Source organism: Indicator indicator, chromosome Z (assembly GCF_027791375.1).
Source record: "Indicator indicator isolate 239-I01 chromosome Z, UM_Iind_1.1, whole genome shotgun sequence".
In the NCBI taxonomy this organism is placed as follows: Eukaryota; Metazoa; Chordata; class Aves; order Piciformes; family Indicatoridae; genus Indicator; species Indicator indicator.
This window is the reverse complement of record NC_072053.1, coordinates 70,827,629-70,852,263: the sequence shown is the minus strand read 5'-3', so window position 1 is coordinate 70,852,263 and position 24,635 is coordinate 70,827,629. Positions and strand designations below refer to the sequence as shown.

The 24,635-nt window shown below is 40.8% G+C and overlaps 1 protein-coding gene across 1 annotated transcript; it reads left to right on the top strand.

Moving 5' to 3' along the window:
• Window positions 1–299: 299 nt before the first annotated feature.
• On the top strand, window positions 300–14,183 carry LOC128979805 (zinc finger protein 474). Its single transcript, XM_054398187.1, has 3 exons — window positions 300–998; window positions 10,558–10,738; window positions 14,032–14,183. The coding sequence occupies exons 1-3, from the start codon at window positions 300–302 to the stop codon at window positions 14,181–14,183; spliced, it is 1,032 nt and encodes a 343-aa protein (XP_054254162.1).
• Window positions 14,184–24,635: the final 10,452 nt, after the last annotated feature.

The following is a 24,635-nucleotide window of genomic DNA, read 5'->3' as shown; positions in this document are numbered from 1 at the left end:
TCTTTGTGATAAACCACTGGTTGATAATCTTAACAAGAGAGATAATGAATGTTAATATGTACTGATTTCATTTGTTTCAGGATAATGCAAAACCAAAAGGCAAGACAAAACTACACAGAAACCCTGTTTCACCACTTAAACAGCCATTAGGTGCAGCTTTCCAGATTTGAAGTCCCTACTATATTCCAGCGCATGAAACTGCGTTAAGAAGATGGAGCATCATGTTGAATAACAGATTTCCCCAAGAACTTTATGTATAGAAGAGAGAAGTTTCTTGAAATGTCCATGAAATTCTCTTCATGGAGAAACGTGTCAAGAAAAAGAAGGTGAACAAAACCTGTGATGTTCTGCCAAGTACTGGCGAGGTCCCTGCTTGTGTCTCTCGCATCTTGCCTTCAGAGCAGGTTTCACCATCTAACGTGTCAGATCTCCTCAGAATTTTGCCCAGAGTAGCACATTTAGCAGCTGGACCCCAGAAGAAGCGGCCAGTCACTGCAATAATATCAAAAAGGTCAGATTCTTCAAACATGTCTGGGACACCACTGAATTGGCCTGTCATCCCACCAAGAAGACCTTGCTTGAGAATATGCTATATCTGTGGCAGAGAATTTGGGTCACAGTCTCTTTCTATACATGAACCTCAGTGCTTAGAGAAGTGGCGTACCGAAAATAATCAGCTGCCAAGGCATCTCAGAAGAGCAGAGCCCAAGAAACCAGAGGTCCTTGCTGGTGATTCCTGCACACTTACAGCTGAAAATGAGGCAGCTTATCATAGTGCTCAAGCCCAGCTTCTGCCCTGTGGAAACTGTGGCCGAACCTTCCTTCCTGACCGTCTCGTTGTGCACCAAAAATCCTGTAGAGGAGGCAGCAGTAGTGGGGGGCTGCCAAGAGCTGGCCCCCACAAATCTAGTAAAGGCTCTGGGTATGACTCAGCAAGTGATGATCCATCTAAGACCCATCAAGGAAAGAATGGGGCTGCATCAACTGTGTTAGACAAGGTAAATTGCTAAGTATGTGCTATATGAAAGGATGTGGATGCATTTTGATGCTAGGCAGTCCAAAGGAAACTGGGTTACTGTCAAAATTAAAATCACTTTTCTTCAGAAGGATCTTTAGGTTTTGTGCAAATTTTCTCTGCTTAACAGTAGGTGAAAGGGGATCTACCTATTCGTATTTCTTTTCATTTTCCTGTATTTCCTATATTTCCTGTATTTCTTTTGTTTTTTCCTGTTGCAAGGGTGTAGTTGGGTTCTCTGGGTTTTCTGGTCCTGTGAGTGTTATATGCCCAGCAGGGACCATTGTGTGCTATAGTTCCCTAGGAAATCCTGTTGAGCAGCTTAGAAAAGCTTTGAATGTTATATTTTAGCAGATATTTTTATTTAGTTAGCATGAAATGCAATGTTTCATTATCCTGTAAGCACTCCAATGATTTTCATTTTTTGCTGTTATTCTTAACCTTGGCATGGAGCATGAGTTTACTGAGGACTGTATGTTCAAAGGCAGCAACTCAGAGTATAACAACAACAAAATAAGTAAGACTGCACATTTCTTTCCACTGAATTTGATTCAAGATCCAAGAATAAAGAAGCTGATTCACATTAACCAAAAGCTACACCAGGTTTTGGAAAATGGCATATTTTTCTGCATTTGTTTCTGGCCAGGATTTTTGTAAAAAGATAGATGTCTAAATTTAGGCCCAGTGTCTAAAATAAAAGGCTGCTTTTTTTTTTTTTTTCCCCTCAGTGGGGTTGGGTTGCTGGTTGCCTACATTACTTCTGAAAATGAGATTTAGCTTTCTCAGTTGCCAAAGCAATGCAATGCTATGTAGAGCATTTTAAAAACATTTTAAAATTCAAAATATGCAGTATTTCATTCTTCCAGCTGCTGGATGAAATGGAGATAATAGCAATATTCCAACAAAGAAGAGAATAAAGACAGTATGAGGCATTTTGTGTTATGCTATTTGAGGCCACCAATTGATAGATATTGACAAAATAGGTCCTCAGGTCTTTAATTAGCAAATTTCAAATAACTTGCTAAGTATAAAGTACTGAACAGGTGCATCTATAGCTGTAGGAAAGGAGATGTCCTTGTTGTGTTACACCAAACTGTATCATTTACCAAAAACCTGGCATTGTTCTAAAGGTGTTCAATGAAAAGCATGGGTGTGAAGCGGAGAGTTTTTCCCTTTACAAATAGTTCAGTGTGTTTAAAAAAAAAAAGTGGGGGGGTGGGGTGGGGAAATGTCCGTAGTTAAAATGTCATAAAACAAGTCTAGAATGTGGTTTGGCATTGAGAGTGACTCTGTAAAAACGCTGCCCTCTTGCAAAACACATCTGCTCCCTGTGTGGATTCAGTCATATCTGCTGACTTGTTGAATAACAACGTTATTACCACTTTTTACTTCTGTGAGCTCTGCAGAGCCAGAATGGATTGTGTTCAAATCTGTTCCTCCTTCTGTGTGAACAACAGGTTTCTTCATTTAATTCCAAGTAGTTACAGTTCATCAGGTGCAGCAGAGCTAATGAGGCTGTTCAAGCCTGCAGTTTGTAATTAACTCTAAATGATTTTATTATTAATGTTAACTTTCAGGAAGCATTGGTAGATTTTACTTCTCTGAGGTCCTTCACAGAATCACATAATGGCAGGGGTTGGAGGGGTTGGAAGGGACCTCCAGAGGACCACCTAGTCCAACCCCTCTGCCAAAGCAGGTTGACCAAAGGCTGGCCACACAGGAATGTATCCAGGTGGGTTTTGAGCCTCCAGAAAAGGAGACTTTACAACTTCTCTGGGCAACCTGTTCCAGTGCTCCACCACCCTCACAGTAAAGAAGTTTTTCCTCATGTTGAGTCGGAACTTCCTGTGTTCTGATTTGTATCTGTTGCCCCTCATCATATCACTGGGCACCAGTGAAAAGAGGCTGGCTCCATCTTCTTGATACCCAACCATAAGGTATCTGTAAACACTGATCAGGTTCCCTCTCAGCCTTCACCAGACTAAAAGGCCTGTGACAGCTCAGGCTGGGTGTTTCCTGTTACTGCCACAGGAGGTACACCTCCAGTGTCCCGAGTGTCCAACCCAGTCAGGCGGACACAGAAATCAGCGTATTTCTTCCCACAAATTCTGTGCCCTATAAATTCACCTGCAAAGTCATTCTCTTCCTCTTTCTTCCCTCTGTGCTCCCATAGGAGATGCTCACTATCAGGTAACAGTGAGGGAGTATCTGAAGGCCTCCTAGGCCTGTCTAGGGGTCTACTGCCAGGAGAAAGGGTGGGGGGTGGGGCAGTGTCAGACCTGGCCAGCCTGAGACTAGCCTAGCAGTGGGGGGGTGGGGAGGGGAAGAAAGAGCCCTGGGGTTTTAGGGCGGGAGGGAGGCCTTTGGGTGTTGCATAAAGGACTCTGTATGCTTTGGGATATCTTTGCCACTATGCTTGTAGTTTTCTTTAAAACACTAATTGCTTTTTTTTCCATTTAAACTTTCCATCACTATCCAATCCATTTGTGTAAGCATCATTCTTTTGTCCCTCTTGGGGCAATAGAGGATCTGTCCGGCCTTAAACCAGGAGACAGCCCCATGTCTCTCAGCCTTTCCTCATAAAAGAGTGTTATGTTCCCTTAATCATCCTCGTAGCTCTTCATTTGACTCTATACAGTAGTTCCCTCCTGTCTTGAACTGAAGAGCCGTGAACTGGACACCATACTCCAGACAAGGCCTCACTAGGGCAGAGTAGAGGGTCAGGAGAACCTCCCTCAACCTGCTGGTGACAATCTTCATAATTTACCCTAGGATACCACTGGCCCTCTTGTCTATAAGGGCACACTGTTGGCTCCTGGCCAGCCTGTCATCCACCAGGTCTCCTAGGTCCTTTACCCAAAGCTGCTCTTCATCAGGTCAGCCCCCAACCTGTACTGATACACAGAGCTGTTCCTCAACAGATGTAGTACTCTACACTTGCCCTTGTTGGTTTTCACATAGAATCACACAGAATTGCTATGGTTGGAAAAGACCTTTAAGATCATTAAGCCCAACCATTACCTAACTCTGCCAGGGCCACTACTGTGCCATATCCTGGAGCACCATATCTAGACAGCTTTTAAATACATCCAGGGTTGGTGATTCAACTACTTCATGTCCCTTTTTTTTCCAAGCAGCTTTCCAGCCACCCAGCCCCAAGTCCTGTAGCATTGCATGGGGTTGTTGTGGCACAAGTGCTGGACTCAGCACCTGGCCTTGTTGAAGCCTTCCTACTCTCCAGCAGATCAACACTTCCACCTAACTTGGTGTGGTTTGCTAACTTACTGAGAGTGCTCTCAATCTCCTTGTCCAGATCATTGGTAAAGATATTTACCAAGAATGGCCCCAGCATGGAGCCCTGAGGAACATCACTGGTGACTGGCTGCCAGCTGGATGTAACCCCATACATTATCACTCTCTGGGCCTGCCTGTGTTTGATGCAGCAGAGTGTATACCTGTCCAGGCCTAAAGCAACCAACTTTTTTCATCAGGATGCTGTGGGGCACAGCATCAAAGGCTTTTCTGACGTGCAGGTAAACAAAACCCACAGCCTTTCCCTCACCCACCATGCAGGTCATCTTGTCATAGAGGGGATGAGGTTCATTAATCAGGACCTGCCCTTCACAAATTCATGCTGACTGGCTGGATTGCTTGATTGTCCTGTGAATAGTGTCTTATGGCACTCCTCCCACTGAACAGAATAAGTGTATGTCTGTGTTGATACTGATTTAGTTATCCTGCAGCTGTGAAGGGGGAGAGAGCTCCACGGCAAAGGTACACAGCAGAAGTTCTTCAGTTGTAAAGTTAAAATACCCTTCACTTGGAGTACCACACAGTCAGATTTACTTTTTTTTTTTTTTTTAATTAGGAAAATCCGGGTTTTTAATTCAGGGCATATGTCATGGCATTAATTAATTTAGCAGAAGTATTACATTTATATAAGGATTGAGTGTTTGTTTTTTTGTTTAGTTATTTCTTTTCTCTGATGTTTTGCTGAATCAGGACTTAAAAGTGATACTTAAAAAATTCATTGTCACAGTTAGTGCATCTGTTAGGTGAGACATGGACAGCCCTAAAGCTTTCCTGCCAGGACCAAAGCAGATTGCCATTTCACTCCACTACTGGTATTTTTTAACAGAATTAGTAAGCAGCTGAGTAGCTAGTGAGGTGAGCAAAATTAAAACCATATGCTAGGAAAAGATGTAGACTGTGGAGGAGACCAGACCTTGCCCCTGTTCATAGCAAATCTGCAGTCTTTCTGTTAGCTTAGTGCTTTTCAACATCCTTCAGTGTGTGGGCCTTTCAAAACATCCAACTTGATATGGAGATCCTCGCACAGAGAATTTAAACCTATGGAAAACAGGCTTCCTTTTTCCTCTTATTAGAAGCAGTCTGTTAGTCATGAACAGCCTCTGGGATCACCAGATATTTCTTTCACTCCTTCCATTCCTATCTCTGCCTTTAATGCATATCTCTGTACAAAAGGACAGCTCTAAAAATAAATCCGTGCTGCTACATCATGACTTGAATGGGCTGGAGAGTTGGGCAGGGAGAAACTTAATGACCACCCCCAGTAAGCTTGCAGATGACAGCAAGTTAGGTGGGAGTGTAGGAAGGCTCATCAGAGGGATCTGGACAGGCTGGATTGATGTGCTGATACCAATCATATGGGCTTCAACAAGGCCAAGTGCTGGGTCCTGCACTTGGGCTGCAGCAACCCCATGCAATGCTATAGGCTTGGGGCTGAGTGGCTGGAAAGCTGCCTGGAAGAAAGGGACCTGGGGGTGTTGATCGACAGCCAGCTGAACATGAGCCAGCAGGTGCTCAGATGGCCAAGAAGGCCAACAACAGCCTGACCTGCATCAGGAATACCATGGCCAGCAGGACTAGTGATTGTCCCACTGCACTTGGCACTGACAAGGCCACACCTTGATTACTGTCTTCAGTTTCAGGTGCCATAGTGTAAGAGAGACATCAAGGTGCTGGAGGTGCTGGAATGGCAATGAAGCTGGTGAACTGTCTTGAGAATAAGCCTCTGAGGAGCAGCTGATGGAGCTGGAATTGTTTAGTCTGAATAAAAAGAGGCTGAGGGGAGACCTTGTTGCTCTCTACAGCTACCTGAAAGGTTGTAAATAGGTGGGTGGGGTGTTAGTCTCATCTCACAAGCCACAACTGAATGGACAAGAGGAAATGGCATCAAGTTATGCCAGGGGAGATTTAGGCTAGACATTAGGACAAATTTCTGTACTGAAAGGGTTATCAAAGGAACAGGCTGCCCAGGGAATTGGTTGAATTGCTAACCCTGGCTGTATTTAAAAGCAGTCTAGACATAGTGCTCAAGGACATGGTGGCCTTGGTAAAGTTAGATAATGGTGGGGCTTGATGATCTTAAAGGTCTTTTCCAACCATAGTGATTCTGTCTCTCCAGCCTCCATAATCCAGCTTTTCCACTAACCATCCTCAGTCTCGGAATGCATGAACACATCTAAGTTAATCATATCTGGCTGTGTAAAGCAAACAACAGCCTATGCTTAAGAGATTCTCAAGGGTCACATCAGTTCAGAAATTTTGTTTTGGATTCTGCTGTGATGCCCTAAACAATGGAAGTGGTATCTGGAACTACTGAAACTCAGACTTGAACTAGAGAAGCTTATGATTTTTATTCATTCATAGACCAAAATATGTACTACATGTAAGTCAGCTGTGGATATGACTTGCTGTGGATATAGGTGTTATAGGTTTTTTGACAATAGATAACAACTGATCCTAAGATCCTATTAGATGAAAAAAAAAGTATCACTAGCATCTGCTGCTGCCATCTGCTGTTTTCTTCTTATCAAGCTAACCACCTGAAAATAAGTTTTCAGTAATCTTCCTTTACTGTATTGAAATGCATTTTAACACAGTGTAAGTCTTAAAAACTTGTCTAACAACAAAATGTTGATGTTGTATTTTGTTCTAGCATAAAGTCATCTAGTCACCCAGGAAAATGAAAATTCCTCAAGATACTATGTAATTCTAATGAAGGTGGGGAAGTCAATGATAAACTTTGTTTGCCTCAGTTGCAGCAGTTTTGAACATCTTGGGAGAACTCTGACAAATATAGTTGCAAATATAGAAAGTTAAAGGAGAATGGACAGTAAAAAGATGATTGCAATGGAACTTACTGAGTATTATTTGGAATGACTGAGCTTTCTGCTTTTCTGCTTTTATACAAATGCCATGTTCTTTATCCTGATGTATTTCTTTTAAAATATAGCACATCAGGAGTAAAATGGGGTATTCGAGTGCTGCCAGTGGAGTCAAATCTTTAATTACTTGCATTGTCTGGCAGAATTGCCTTGCTATTCACGGAAATTTCATACACAGGCATATGATCAAGCCCCAGTGTGAGGCTGCTGTTGTGTTGGGGCAATGGCTGGAAGCACCCCAGAAGGCTGTGAAATGCACCTTTGGATGGTCACAAGAGCCGCATCACAGCTTGTTACTGTCCCTTATGCAAAATGCCTCTTATGTTTCAGAGAGGAATGTGTGAAAATAGCTACTTTTGTACACCATGATGCTGTTGCCAGGTGTTTGTACCAATATGTACCTTGAGTGATTCAGGCCTATGATGAGATTTGTGGCCTAGAGCAGGAGTTCTTCCCTCCCCCCAGTAAAATACATGGATAATTAAACAAATAGGAAAAATGGGGGTACATGCAGTCCAGGATGATAAATATTTATGAAAGGGGGTTTGTGAATCAGTCTTATTGGCTGTACTTAGGAAGAAATTAAAAGCTTTGTGCAGTATGGGATAGTTTGACCTCATGTAACACCATAACAGCAGCCTGGGGCTAACCTCAAGTAATGTCAGGTCTATTGAAAATACATAGTTGCATAGCCTTCTGAACTAAATAACTTCATTCATGGTCATGCAGACATACTTAGCAGTCTTGGAGAAAAAAGAAAATAGTGAGACACCAAAGGAAAGCCTAACTGAACTGTTAGGTATTTGTAGGTATTTTTATAATAACACATATCCTTGGGAACAGACCTTCCCTACAACCCTTTTCAAAAGTGAAAAACAAAGCAGTGAGCAGACAGCCTAGCCACTGGCCTGTGAGTAGTTTGGGTTGGAAAATTGTGGTGACTCCAAAAATAGTTTAGTTTCAAACTGCATGGCTCCAGATGGGACATTTGGGATAGGCACTCTCTGAAGAGAAAAAGAAATTGAGGATAAATATCATCAGCTGTAGAAATTCCAAATAAGGCTTATCATACCTCAGATTCCACAGTTAAGCAACAAAAGAGCTGTACTACCAATTGTAAAAATATTCTCCTTCAGGTTTTATTTTTCAGCTTTTTAACATGTGTGTATTTGCATAGAAAGATTTGTGTATATAGTTTTATGTGTGGTGATGGTTCAAACTTATTACATTTCTGGAAAAAAATAATTCCATTCTTAGAGTTATCTGATTCTTTTTTATTAATTCTGGTCTCTGCTGTTTTTTCCTCTGCTATTCCAGTTTTTAATTATAGAAGTTACAAAGCAGAGATTTCTCCTTGAACAGATTTTTTAAACTTTATTTTTTTTTTTTTAGCAAATAAGATCTCGTTAGGAATCAGTTCCAAATGATAACTTTGGAAAACAGTATCCTTTATTTAGCTGCCAGCTTGGGTTTGCTCAGTCATAACACAAAACTCACCTATAAATGCTCCATCAGGATTTGGAGGGATCAGTCTACTGCTCATCCAGTCTTTAAGTTTTCAGGTGAGACTACCGAGGAAACCATCTCAGAACTGTGGAAATGTGTCCAGATTGCACTGGATGCAAGAGTGCAGATAAAGAGTGTAGACTCTGCATCCCTCTCTAAAGCTCTCCAAAGCCTGCAAATAAACACACACTGTCTTCAAAAGCTGAAGTAAGGAAGTAGGCTAAAATCGATAATGAAAAATTTGAGGGCATCTTAAAACAGCTGTAGCTATATTCAGCTAAGAAGAGGAAGTATATAAAATTTCTTGTTATCAAAGATAGTTAATGAAATTCTATTTGAAAATGAAGAGGATGAAAATGTCCTTGGAAAGACTGCCTTTGTGTAAGTTATATTTCAATTCACTGTGAGAACTTTCCAGATGAAGTCCAACTTTTCCCAGCAAAAATACACTTTGTAGTGTAGTATTTCTTCATGTAATTGAGTTTACATGTGTGATACAGGAAAGAAAGCTTATGCAGATTGTTCACTAATGACATTTTCAGACTGTAGCATAAGTGTGAGAAGAGCTGCCCAGAATTTCTTCAATACACTGACGGTCTGACAGAGTCATAAATACTGGAACAGGTTATGCTTTGTCATATACAGCAGCAAGGAAAAAATGAAACCCCCCCACTTCCCTTGTTTGAAGGAGAATGGCTTCCCATATTTGGTCTGGTGCAGTTGTCCTTCTACCTTTAGAAGGGCAGGGAATGGCTCATCTCTTACTGGTATTCCGCAGTGAGAAGTGCAGGAAGTGCTGGCAGTTGTGAGACCCATCGGCGTGCCTCAAAGTGCTCTTTCTGCAGCATGTGTTTATGCTACACAGGCAGCAGACCTAGTACTGACACCACACCTAGCCCAGGACGTGCCTAAGGATACAGTCAAGTCCATAATTTGCAATACCACAGTAATTATATATTTTTCAAGTTTAGAATATGCATTTGTGAGGTTTTGGGTGAAGGATCTTTTTCTTCCATTGAGCTGTTTTTCTCTGTGAACAAAAGCACATCCTGCAGTGCAGAAACAATTACTTGCTTAGAGTCCAGTTCTGTCCTCACTGCAGTCACTGGCAAAGTTTTGAGGCCTTAAGGGTAAAAAATAAACAGTTGCTATTTTACCTCCCTATCTGGAAATATCCTGGATCATTTTAATCCTTCAAGGTTGTGAATTCCAGCAGCTAACTGATCTGTGGCAATAGTAACACAGGATTAGAGACCACAATCATAAGCCTGAGACAGCTGCCCTCAACTGTCCAACTTAGAGATGCTAAGGCTGGACACAGTGCTTTAATTGTGTTCTGCCTGGAGATGGGCATCTTTCTGCTGTTGCAGCAGTTCAGCTTTTGCAGGAGAAAGCTTTTGCTGCTGCTTTCCATGTTTTTTCTGGTTGGTGGATAAAAATGGGCTTCCACATTTAAGATGGACCCTGTGCTGCAGCAAGCTGATAAAGCAGAGGATTTGTTTCAGCGTGTGAAGACTCAGCATTTCCACAAACTTGATGGTGTGAATATAAGAGAAGCAAAACCTACATAGGTAACTACATTAGTGATTAATGACACACATGGATTTTCAGCCCAGTGACTGCGGAAGAAGCCTGCTTGTTCTAGGTGGCCAGCTAATGAGGCAGTGTCTCATACAAGCTTCAAAACTGAATCCAGACTAAGGTAAACTAGTAGAAACAGTTACACTCATTTCACAGATACAAATTGGTTTCTTAATCTACATTATTGTTTCCATCCAGAGTTTCTCTGATTCAAAATTGATGTTGAAAAATGTATTTATTCTTCTTCACAACTTTTACTTGCAGGCAAAAGTGGTAAGACGGCCACCAACAGTGATTTGTTACATTTGTGGTCGTGAGTATGGAACAAAATCTATTAGTATCCATGAGCCACAATGCCTGAAGAAATGGCACCAAGAGAACGACATGCTACCCAAGCACCTGAGAAGGCCAGAGCCCAAAAAGCCTGAAGTCAGTCCCTTACAAGGTAAGCTACAGACCTGATGAGGAAATGGAAGGGAATAAAGAGTGTGGCTTGTTTTAAGCTTTCTGTTTAGTATCTTGTTCTATTTTTTTTTCTGCATCCATGAGAAGTGAGAAGAGTCATTGCTTTGTGGGACATGTCTCCAAGGACAGTCCTCTTTATGTGTCAGTATGTTCTGAACCAAAACAGAAAAAAGGTTAGCAACCTGTTTCACTGTGACATCTCTACCTTTTGACTACTTTGAACAGGCGTATTTTAAAATGGACTAAAAAAACCAAGAATAATGTTCAGACCTGACACATACAGTCATTAAAATAAAATATTCTTCAGGTAACATAGGGATAGTTACTTCAGACAGGTTTTACATCTATGATGTTTTCTTATAGAAAAGCCTGACAGTAGCACTTAACACTGATTGGCCTCAAAAACATGAGTTCTGTGGTAAAATAAGAAGTAAAATACTAGATGTGTGATGACTGGTAGAAAATATGGTATATTTAAAACCTACTTGTAATGTATCCTGTAGTTTCAGGTTTTTATTAAAATATATTTATGGATAGAAATGCAGTATTTTTTACAATGAATATTGTTATTGGTTCTCTTTTATTTACAATCCTTAGAATCTTTCTTTGTGAAATGTTACAATATAGACACAGTGGGGAAAAAATATATGCAGTATAAAACAAACATTTTCCTTTTGCCAGTTGTTTGTCTTTCTGCTGTGGGTTCTGTTTTGTAAGGTGCCTAGATCCCACTTCTTCAATAGATGCACTCAAAGGAGCTGGACTCCCATATGTATCCCAAGAGCATGTACTCACTGTAAGACCAAAATGAAATCTTATCTGTGCTTTGCCTGGAAGCTACTCCCAGGAATTCCCAAATCCCACAGAAAATAATCTCACCATTTCATCTGGATGCTTTCCCTGGCTCCACCAGCTGGTCTACTTTGAGCTAGTTTGAGGCAGCCTTGGACCACTTGCTCACAGGCAGTTAATTCACCCACTATTTTTATTATTCCCTATAATTTCCCGCAGCTTCCCCTAACGTCTGGAAAAGTAGACAAATTCTTCTACAATGCACTGTGAAAAAGTCATACACTAGATCACTTTACAGCAGTACAGTGAAATATGTTCCCAGAAGACACACACAGAAGAGAGCAGGATCAATGAGAACACTAACCATCTGCTCAAAATACAGCTTAAATAATATCAAATCAGGGCTTGGTTAACAGATGCCAAGCAGCAAAGTGGAATCTGCAGTAAAAGGCAGGTTCAAAAGGCATTTTCATTTTATTTGCTCTTCGTGTTTTTAAGCTCCTTAATTATTACATGTTGTTGGGTAAAAAGATGGAGAAAATGAGAATTCCATCTGAAGAAGGAGGATGCAAAAGGACAAATCAGGTTATTTTGCAATAGACTGTCCTTGTTTTTAAGGAGTGGAAGCAGAAAGACAACTGCTCTTTGACAGAACAATCCAGCAGAAGGCTCCCAGATATGATTCAGAAAATTGTCTCATTTATGCAATGAGTCATATCAGGCGCCATGCACCTCCTATGAGGTGTTTTGTGCCCATGGTTCCCCAGGGGACACTGACCTGCTTCCAGCATCTGTCCTTAAATGCCTGCTGATGCAAGTCTGATCAGTTCTGTAGCTTGTGTTAAAATTGTTGTTCCCTCTGCAGTTGCCTTATGGTCCTGGCCTCGAGAAAATAATCTCTGTGTTGTTCCTTTTCCGTAAGACTTACTCTCAATCGTCTGGTAAATGCTAAAAGTGACCTTGAGACCACATACACGTACTGCATGTCTCAGTTTCTCAACTTAGGGAGGAAGGATTACCCCTGTTGTTGAACGGATCAAGCAGTGTTCAAAAAACCCTCAGATATATTAACTGCTTACATAAAACTTTTTATGACTTTTATAAATCTTTTTCTGAAAACTTGAGTGTCACAGGAAGACAACCACTGCCCTGATTACACAGTGCTTTGTTTGTGGAATGCCTAACGCATGCCTGCAAGGAGAAAGTAATTTCTCTCTCTTTTTTTTTAATTTTTTATTTCATAAACTTTCCAAAGTACAGAAAATACACATTCATTTCCTGCAAGCAAAGGGGATATTTGTCTCAGCCAAGAAAAGAAACACTACTTGGTTGCTCTTCTAACAAAAAGAACATTAGGAACAGGCATATTAAAAGATCTAAGGCTTATTGTGGTTATGTGAAACATTGGATATGAATCATATTAAAACTGTATGGGCCTTTAATGAAGAGCTCTATCATGTGCCAATGACAGAAACCATAGAATATTTTCAAGTTCACAAATCCTTTTCTCTTAAAAATTGCTGCTAACGGTTCAAAACCAAAACCAACTTTTTAGTCTTTTTCTGTATTGTCATACCGTTGAGAAGGGTGAAGCACATACATCTTCAAATCAAGCCATATATATATTTTTCTTCATGCTCTTCAAATCTTAAGATCTAAATCCAGGTATTAGGCAACCTACCAGGCATTTTTGGAAATCAGTTTGAAACACCACTATGTGAAAGTTCATTTCAAGATGAAAGTAAACAAGATTTTTTTTCATACTCAAATAAAATCTTGAAAACACATCTGATGTGTTTGAAGAATGCTCCTAAGCTTTCAAAGCAGTTATTCTTCTCACAGTGGAAAATAACCAAGGGTAAGACTGGATTAGTGTTTAGATGACAATAGAAGCATCAGTGCAATGACCTCACTGGAAGCTGTGGCTTAAAAGAACTGAAGGTTTGGTCTGTAAGGTTTTAGGTTTACCTAAAGCTTTACTTCACTTATTGGCAAAGCTTGCGTAGTCCTCAACAGGAAGAAATTGGGCCCCTTGTCCAGTGCAGTACAAAGAGCATATTCTCAAGTGTGGCGAGCTCCCACCCATTGCCATGGTCAGATAACATGTGCTCATTAAACAGAACTTGAAGTAAAGCCAAAAAGTTAAATTTGCTGATAATAGTATGCATGCAAAGATGTTAATAATTAGCAGAGAATGCACATCATAACACACAGCATGATGTTTTCTCTGTACTTTCATACAATACAAAATGATTCAGTTTGAAGTTAATTTAATTCAACGCTTGGGACAAAAAGCAGAGTCTTTTTTTATATTTTCTTTACTCTTTTGAATCTTGTCTTTCTTTTTCATTTGCAAAAGCAATATGGTTTGGTTAAACTGAAAGGCTCAGTCAACAGGTATTTCCTGAAAATATTTTCCATAAAGAGTTGAATGTGGGTCTCCAGAATGAAAGCTGATACTTTCTTTTTTTAATTTTCCAGCCAAAGGTTTCTATGATCTTGATACTTTAAATGAGGCTGCCTGGACCAGCGCCCAGAACCAGCTAGTTCCATGTGATATTTGTGGGCGTACTTTTCTTCCAGACAGACTGGTCGTCCACCAGCGGTCCTGTAAACCGAAACCTGCAAAGTGAAGTGGATGTAACACACATACATATGCACTCATGCATGCTCTCTCACACACACACGTGTTTGTGCACATGAATACACACAATTATGCTCCCATATGTTTCAGCCAAACATTGAGAGAATTAAAATCCAGCTGGAGAACCAAGGGCATCGAAACTGTAGTGTGTCATCAGATCATGTGATGCAAAAGCCACCAGAGTAAAGTCAGTAGTTGTTTCTGTAGTATAAGGTCAAATATGGTGATCTTTTAGCCAGCAATAGCAAAAATGCCTCATTTCTTCTGTTCAGATAGTGTCATCTTTGAACCATAATTAGAGGGGGATGGTATAAGGATATTTGAAAGTAATGTTAACAGTCATTCTCCTTCTCACGATCCTGTGCTTTGTTGAGTACAGGAAAACCCAAGTAAAGAATCCTCCCAGGTTAATTTCTGAATTACTGTGCTGATTTCATTTCCGTTGGTTTAATGTGGGACATTCATCAGCCCCACTCCTTTGAGAGCCTTTCAGATTTATCTATCTGTACGTTTGCAAGAAGTTTGGCCTTCTGCATACATTTTCTATTTTCCATGCTGTTGCATGAAGTGGGGGTAAATTTAGTAAGAGAAGAAGGCCCTTGCATTCTAGGCAAAGTTCTCAGAGATTAGAGAGGATAGAAGTGGCCGGACTTCTCTCTTAACAGGGATGTCAGCTCGGGTGGCTTGCTATAGGTCTGACATCAGATGCACTAACAACCCACTTTGCAGTAGGTTCGGTTGCATTTCAGCAGTCAGATGCACCAGTAACACAATTTGTTTACACTTGCAACATATATATATATATTCTTTACAATTGCTGGCAATAGGAGATTAGCTGCAGAAAGCACTGTACAGCTTTAAGAAGATGCAATTGAAATTACATAATTACCCAGGACAAAATACACTTGGTAGCCCCAAAATCACGGCTTACCAAAAGGGCACTCCTTCTGGGGAGAGCAAGGAAGACAAAGCCCATCAATGTGTCCCCAAGGCTTTGTTATCAAATTCTCATCCGCACCTTGGGTTCCAAAGGGGCTACTACTTATATTTCAGTTTTCTGTTGTGTAAAGTGCAGGGGTGGGACTGTAGCCATATCACTAAGTCAGCTATTCGAGTGCGTGAACATCACTTGATCGCCTTTCAGGCTTGATGTCTTCTGCCAGGAAAAAAACAACTTCTGCCAGTAAAAGTTGATGGAAGTGGGAATAGTTAACTGCTGTGATAAGCAAGACAAGAGAAATGCCAACATTCTTCAACCAACATTCCTGTTTTGATCCCATCATAAAACACGGACAGCTGAGCCTTCACCTAGTTGCAGTGTGGCTGTTTGTTTGCGCATCTGGTGCCGTACATGTACTCATGGGAAATTATGCTGATATTCATGCACCCAACCACTGTCTTTGAAGGGAATTGAACCTATGGCAAAACTGGGCTATTAATGTGTCTAGTGTCAGACCTATAGCAAGCCAGTCCAATTGGTGTCCCTATTAAGAGATAAATCCAGATACCTCTACCCCCACAATCTCTGAAGACTTCAGCTAGAAAACAAGAGGATTCATCTATTACTAAATTTACAGCCACTTCACGTAAAACATGGCATGGTTTGTTTGTTTGTTTTTTTTTCTTTCTTTTCTTCAGTGAAGGACAGTAAGAGATAAGCCATAGTTAGTAGTGGTCTTTCACTGCAGAGATGCCCAAGAGAGTATTCCACAGGGATCCATCTTGTGGTTGTGGTGAGTTGAAAATTGCCCCCAACATTAAATTGCTAGCCCAGCCCAGCTGGAAGCAAATGAAGTTATATTTACAAGCAAAACTACAATCTACAATAAAATGCAAGGAATATATACAAAATAGACAATATTTTTATATATTTACAGGTATTTACAATTTATAAACAGCACAAGAACCCCCCCTGGACAACCAGGAGAGCTCCTAATAGCTTCTCATTCTCTGTTCCCCTCCTTTATCCCCTGGACATAAAGGGAAAAGAGAAAGAGCAGAGAATGGTTTTGTTAGTACTTAGCCAAAATATCTATGAGACTGGGAAAGATGGTAGAATGTCAGGAGTTCCTATGTCTTCAAGGACATTTGGCTACATGTTCTGTGCTCAGTGAATACCTTCACCTGCTGTTTCAGAAACTGAAGCTTCAGGCAACATTTAGGAAGTTAGAGTTTCAGTGAAGAGTAACTCATTGAACCATTGTGCAAGCAAAGCCAGAGTGATTTATTTGAAAGTTTTATTTCCCCTCTATTCAAGAATTGTACTACTAGTGTAATGACCTACAGCTGAACTTGACTAATCAGAAAAACTAAATATTTCCTTTGAGTTTGTTGGTTTGGGGCTCTTTCTTGTGTGTCCTCGTCTATTTTTAGTGAGAGACTATTCACTGATTCTCCACTCAAATCTAAAACCATAGAGCACTCCAGTTTACACTGTACTTGACTGATGCAAGTAAAAGAGTAAAGGAATCTAGCTATGGAGTGGAAGCAGAGACTAGCTGTTTTTAGAAACCACCCCAAAAAGTGGTTCTTTTTCTTGGAGCATTTCTTGCTTAAGAATGATCCTGACCATGTGGTTTATCCTCAGTTCGATAAACTGATCACGCAAAAAATGTTGTCAGAAGAAGCACATCTTTGTCATGAACTTGGTGAAAGAAAATTCCCCCACTGTTTTTCTGTCAAGCCAAAACAAGCACGTTGTGTCAAATGACTGTAACAGCATACCACTCTGCCCTCTGTGCCAAACATAACCATAACAGAGTGTCAGTATGGGCAAGAAAGGTAGGTATTACACAAGAAAGCAGTGGGGAAGGTGTTTGAAGGTGCTGTTTTGAAAAATGATATTATGTTACATGGGAGAATCAGAGCCAAAACACATCAGTGAATAGGTTAAACACATGAGGGAAGTAATACTCACTTTAACAACGTACAGCAGAGAGCACTTTTTATTATTATTTTACCTACTCTGAAATGTTTTATTAAGTTTTCAGCTAGGTTATTCAAAAGATATGACAAAATCCAAGTTGTAAACCAGCAATATAGGCTCCCTGATATCACAAAAGAAACTGTACCTCATGCATTTTCACCTTCAGGCTTAAGACGTAGAGCTGGCTGTTACAAATTGTGTGACCAATTCGACTTTTCTCAGAGCATTCACACTTACAAATCAGATGAAGGGGATGTCCTCATGTGCACTGCAATGAACTAGAGGTGCTAGTAGCTTTTCCAAGCTATCAACTTCTACTATTTGTGGTGTAAGGGAAACAAGAAGTAATATCATTGTTCTGTTACTAGAGGAACTCTCCTGGCTCCAGCCCTTGAGCACAATTAATTCAGACTGAGTGAGGTATCAACATTCTTTGGTGAAAATAATTTCCAGAATAATCAATGGGAGGTTGTGGATGACCCTTCCCTCAAGGTGTTCAAGGCCAGGTTGAATGGGGCCTTGAGCAATCTGGTCCAGTGGGAGGTGTCCCTACCCATGGCAGGGGGGTTGTAATTAGATGATCTTTAAGGTCCCTTCCAACCTAAACCATTGTATAAATCTATGACACCTCAGTAGCTCTTTCATCTTCAGAAGGAAAACTGTGTTGTCTGAAGATATCTTCGGCAGTCAAATGTTCAGTTTCTACAGTGCAAAGCTACCTAAAGCCTGCAGCTCTGTCCCTGTTAGTGCCTCCAATGTAAGGAGAGTCAGTGGTAGTGCTGGACAGGTACCATTCCTGCTCTTCTTGGCTGGGAGAAGGCATGTGGGCTGAGGAAAGAAGAACAGGGCACTGGTTTGTGAATGCTAGAATGGCTTCTAGAAGCTGTTGGCAGGCAACATACACTGCAAGACTCTAGAGACTGTTGCAGAGTGCTGGCCTACTGATGAGCAGTTTGGTAATTGAAGGATTATGGATATCATGCAATGTCACCTTTGTGTGCCCTCATCCTCTTTTTGGACCCCTCTTCCTTTTGTCAGACACTAAGCTGCATCTACCCTCCTGGGTCTTCAAGATTCATTACTAAGTCACTTCAAGAGTGGAAATACATTTTAAAGAAACTAAGCAGCCATTGCAGAGTCACTGGAGCCTTTGCCATTAAAAATCTAGCCCTGCCTTTTGTTGGGATTCCGATGACTCAGAGTCCTGATGATAGATCTGCGAGAAATTTCACCCAAATTAGGAGCTGCCTCTGCTTCTAGGTGATTGCTGCTGAGCTCTGAATTTAACCTGGGATATATGAAATGGTGGGAGTTACCACTTACAGATGTGAGCCAGCATTGGGCTGGGAGGGCTGATGGTGAGACCAGAGCATGCAGGAACTCAGCAGGAGGTAACAGCCTTCAGAACGATCTCAGAGGTTGTAACATCTCCATCCCTCCACAGCATAGAGGGTACAATGATTTTCAAAATATGTAGAAATGGAAAAATCGCTGATAAGTGAGTGCATATTGTGTCATTCTAAACACTGACAATCTACGTATTACTCTGTCATTAGTTTTTCTTTCAAGCTCACCAGCCTGGTGTTAGTTTCTGCCAATGGTGATGGTGAGTTCCACCACAATATTTGTTCACTGGTACAAATACTGATAGTGCCTTCACGTTTTGTGCTCAGCAGGGTTAAAATGAGATCTTACATGAATTTTTCATATTGCTTGAGGTTTATAATTCTGACATTTTTGCAGAAGAGGAAAAGGAAATGAGAAATAGAGCTACTCTTCTTCCTTTGTTTCCATACTTTTGTTATTTGTAACTTAACCTTATCTCATCCACTTGGCACAATGCATTTAAAGAGCTGGAAAACATTTTTCAGTACTCCACAATCAGTTTGCCACAGAAGTACTGATAGCAGTTATTAAACCTATTCCTGCACAGAATATACAGAAAGTCAGAGCATGGATTGACCTGTGAAGCTGAATCACATAAAACAAGTGAGTATCCACTTTCAGACCATAAAGTCCCTGACTGATGGTTTATTTCATCCAGTTAAACCTACCAGTTCTAGTTAAAAAATCAGACATTTCAGAAAATCAAACCTGAAGACCATAATCAAACTAGATGAGTTTAACTGCAGACTTAAAAAACTAGACATTAACGAATGATCCCGTAAATGCAGATAAATATTATATGTAAAGTGATACAGTTTAGCAAGTTTATAATCATAGTCACACAATTGCAAGATTCAAAACATCCCATATCTTTAAGGGCAGTATCAAAAAAATGTTTAGCAAGACTCAACAAAGCAGTTTCCTGGACCCTTTTTCTTAGATTACACTTTATACAGATTTGTGCATTTTCTCTGCACAGCGTAGACCTGGAAAATATATACCACTGCATAGAAATTGTTTTCAGCACTTCCTCCTGACCACTGATAATTTGTATGCTTAAGCTTTAGTTCAGAATTTGTAAACATAAAAACTGATTTCTGTACTGACTGAAGCCAAGTCCTACGCTAGCACATGGGCACAGGATGGAGCCAGAAAAACTACGGATCATATGTTGACACATATATGCCTTAATCAAATTAGTTCCTGGCAGTTTTTATGAAGGCACACAATTATTCATGGCCTATATTTGTTTAACAACAGAATTTCATAATTGAGAATTAGGTTTGTTTTTATTACACAGTTCAGGGAGCTGGTCCATGCAGAAGGAATTCTAGGGAGGCTTTTATCTGAATTAGTATTTTCTTTGGGGCTCCTGTCTGCTGAGGTGGTTAGCTTTGCTTCATTGACAATGGAACAGGATTTCCTGATTCTGTATTTCTGAACTATGTCAACCAAAGTGGATTTAAATGAGTTTGCTGTGTTTGGAGATGGGCCACATGTCAGGTCATGCAAAGGCAGCGTTCAACAGGGCCATGAGGTCCATGAGGAAACAAAACCTACAGGCCTGGAAAACCATACAAGAAGTTGCCTGAAGGGACTGTCTACATATTTGTATGTAGCTCACTTGATCCTCAGTTAATATCGTAACTGATATACACAGAGTATATATAGAGAGAATATATAGAATAGATATTTGGCAGTTTAAGCCTTTGCAGATTGGGATAAGGAGGTCTTCAGACCAACACTGAGAGAGAGCTCTGGACACAAAACTTTTAAATATAGTCTCTAATGGAAGATAAGCTGCCAGTTTGGTCAGAAAGAGGAGACTTATTTCAAAACAAGTAAGTGCTATGCCTTCCTTGCTTTCTCTGGCACCTTAAGGGGAGAAACATTAACCCAGATTGGCCTGAAGGACTTGTAAATCTACATGGTTAGGAAACTAGCTCTTTCATATGTCATATGTCCAATTCAAAACAAGTTATGCTTACTACTCTCTATTTATACCAGGTTTAAAAGCTGGAAAAATGTAACAATAAGAGGCACTGCCTGATGCAGCTTGTGATAAAAACAGATTTCCAAGGCCCTTTCTCCAAGTCTACTCCCTCTTTGTACAAGCGCTGGGTTTGTTAGCGTCTGGGAGACAAACAGGAGCAAGATCAGAGCACAGACCATGGCACCAGACCTTGCTTAGTCATGCATTCATTGGGCAATGGGTAGTTTTATAAAACAGAAATCCATGGCCCCCATGCAGGCTGGACTCAAATGAGTACAAGAAATGTTGTAAAACACACACTTATAACCTTTTTTTTTGGGTTGTCCTCCTGCATTCTCTTCTCAACCATTCAGCATTTTTTGATGCATTTGGACAGGTGTTCTCCACATACTTCTCAGGGATGTTACACTTCTCAGCATATCACAATGAGGTTGCAAAATATGTGCAGCATGGAAGAAGCAGGATTTGGAAGCATGGATCATACTGCATCACCCATGTTACAAATTGGTAAGCTGGATACACTCAAATAATATACTATATTACACATGAAGGGCTTTTAATCCCTAATATGTATTTTTTACATTATATCACCGGGAAGATAAGATCTTAAAAGAACACAAAATTTGATAAACATAGTTGTGGCTGTGAGAGTAAGGAGGCTTAATCTGTTCAGTTTATTGAAGGGAAGACAGAGTGTTTGATCTGTTACACATTCCATACTCCAGTTTTGAATTTTTAAAACACAAACCAGGTTCAAGGGTGGAAGTGAGTACTTACAATCACACAATTCCAGTTCTGTGTACTTAACCTTGACATGCTTGTGATCCTACACGTTTTACAAACTCATTTCATGGTAGCATAAATACTCATGGATTAAATACCAAATTCCTCATTCGTGTGGCACTAAAAAGACCCAGCACACTTTCCAGAATATCTTATTTAGCAAAACTTATACTTCTGAAAACACAGAGGACACCTAAGCCATCTTAACTCAGTTCTTTTGAAACAGCCAATGGAAAGTATCTTCATGTCCTATAGTGTTTTCCACTGTAGGGTGTCTGTGTCACTGATCCAAATCATAGAATAGTTTGGATTGGAAGGGACTTTAAAGATCACCTAGTTTCATCCCCTTCTACCACGGGTGGGAAGACCAAGGTTGCTCAAGGCCGCATCCATCATTGCTTTGAATGCTTCTAGGATTGGAGCCTCCACAGCTTCTTTGGGCAACCTGTCCCAGCACCTCAACATCCTCATGGTGAAGAATTTCTTCTTAATGTCTAATCTAAATCTAGCTTCTTTCAGTTTTCAAGCCGTTGCCCCTTGTTATTACCCCTGAATGCTGGAAAGACTAGCCTCAGCCAGTTGGTAAAAATGTGACTATGGTACAAAGTGGTCTGGGCAGGCAATTCCTTTGTGAGGAAGAAAAGAAGCCTTTCTTCTTCACCTGTGAGTCAGAGGATATAGGTGTTTACATACCTCAAGTGATCCAGCTATGTTTAGACAGAGAACTGTGCAAATGCTGGAGTTAGCTGCTGGCTTGTGCAAAGGTTTGTCACATGTTAGGATCTACAGACTTGATAATGACTGACAAGTATAATGTTAAGCAGCATAGAATGAAGAATGAACAGAGCTCCTATCCATTAGAGTTCAAAGCAAGGCTTTATATTTTATGGATGTCTTGAGGTTTCTTATTAGAACTAAGAAAATAGGTTTTGAGTTTTATCAGTGTTGTGGTCGAGAGGATGAATATTTATTAATTACTCTCACAACAATAAATAGTAAAAAATATGCCAAATGGGTATTAATAAAAATAGTAACCTTTATTATTGAAATATGCCAAAACTTGTTAAAAGGATCATTGTACAGTTGGAAGATATATTTATAATGGAATTATGCAGTCTTAGGGCAAATATAAACTATTCTATGCAAATTAGGAGGCAACAACTTGGAAAGAGAAAGTCGCCAAGAGCAGATAGCGCTTGATTACAGCGGGGGGAGGCTCGGTAAGCAGCTTTAAACCCAAAGGGCAGTGAATTAGTTACTCACAGCTGGGTTTACGCATACAAGGATGCTGCTGCTGGTGCTGCTGTGTTCGCTTTGGGATGCTCTTGTAGAGATGCAGCACGGCAGATTGCTGGTAAGAAAGGTTTACTGCGTGGTCCCAGGCTGGTCTGGCTTCAGCGGATGGCAGGCAGTTAACGATGCTCTTTGCGACGGGCGCTTGCTTGGTCCCTGGGTAAACTGAGGCACAGCATGGTTCTAGTGGCAAGGGGAAGCAGGCTTGGCTTGTGGCTTCTAGGCTTGTGGCTTCTCCAGCTTGCATGTGTATAGCTTGTGGCTTTATCCCAGGCTCTGGACCGGGCACTCGAGGTAGGGCAGGGCAACTTGAGGTGACAAGGCTTGAAGCAAGGCAAGGCTTCAGCAGGCTTGAGCAAGGCAAGGCAAGGCAAGGGTGACTACCGAGTCACTTGTATATATACAAATTGCCAGAGATCGATTGGTCCAATGGGGCACTGAAGTTAATGTGTAGTTGTCCAATGGAAAAGGTGTTCTGCCAGGCTATAACCATAAAAGGCAGAAGCAAGGACCTTGTATCTGGAGGAACAGTGGTCAGCTTACGTGCTCTCACCCCAGATAAACATCTTGTTTACCAGACAGGCAGGAGTCCTGTCCCCTGTTCTTTTTCCTGCGTTATCTGAAGCTAATGTTTTACATAACACAGCCTTCATTCTGTTTTCTTGGCTTCTTGAGAGTTTCCTTATTCCAGTTTATGGTCTATATCAACCACCATTTTAATCCTTCAGTTGTTTTCATGTCCAAAACCTGATTACAATACCTCTCTTCACAAATGGTTGTTTTGCTGTTGACCTAGTTGACTCACTTATAGGACATCATTCATGTATTCTTTTCAAATTTAATTTTTATAATGCATTTGCATTCATTTGAGCAAAATACAATTTTGCTCCATGATGCAATTACAGGGATACAGCTAAACAGTCTAAAATGACCATATGAAATAGCTATTCCTTAGCATCCAAAAGCCGTGGTCCCAAGCCAGTAAAATGAAGCAGCCCTTACAGAATCATTTAGAGATGTTTTGCACTGACAAAATCAGCATGAAGGTAGTTAAACCTTTGCTGCCCTCATTAGTGAAAATTATCATGAAAACCTAGGTTTGCTGGCATTGGAAGTGGCAGTTTCCAACGCAATAAAGATGTTTGTCATGAACAAAACATGGAGCAGGAAAAGGATGGCAGTTTTTAAGAGCAGAGTTCCAGTACATACCCACTGCTTTTCCACACTGTGGTTTCCCAGATGTTTCTGATCAGTTCTGCTTAGGCCAATGAGGAGGTTTAGGACTTTCCAAGAAGAAAATGTGTAACTGGAGTTGATGAACAGCACGGCTATGCTATAGTCTGCAGCATTGCCTTCACATATTCAGTTAATGTCTACTTGGTGAAAGCAGTCTAATAATGACAGTCCAAATAGACTAATATATTTTTGTTTGCAGCCAGATTTTGCAGCATGTGTGATATTCCCTGCTATTGAGGTAAAGTGGTGAACAGCACCAGCCTGAATTTAAAAAATACCCCAGGTATTTCTACTCATGTTGCATTTCTCAGTGTGTGTCACCTTAAATGCAGGAACAATGGCAAGCTAGAATCTTTTGAAGAATGCAAAAAATATACCTGAAACCTTCCGCCCCCCCCCCCCAAATTTTATGTTTTCCTAGAAAAACACAAATATTTGCAAATACTCTAACCTGAGTGGAATCACAAATTCACAGAATGTTAGGGGTTGGAAGGGACCTCCAGAAATGTCCAAACCCCCTGACAAAAGCAGGATCACCTAGGGTAGTCTGCACAGGAATGAATCCAGGTGGGTTTTGAAAGTCTCCAGAGAAGGAGACTCCACAACCTCTCTGGGCAGCCTGTTCCAGTGCTCACTCACCCTCACGGTAAACAAGTTTCTCCTCATGTTGAGGTGAAACCTTCTGTGTTCAAGTTTGTATCCATTGTTCCTTGTCTTATTAGTGTGCATCGCTGAAAAGAGATTGACCCCATCCACTTGACACCCACCCCTCAGATATTTATACACATTGATCATGTCCCCTCTCAGGAACCAAGCAGTCACAC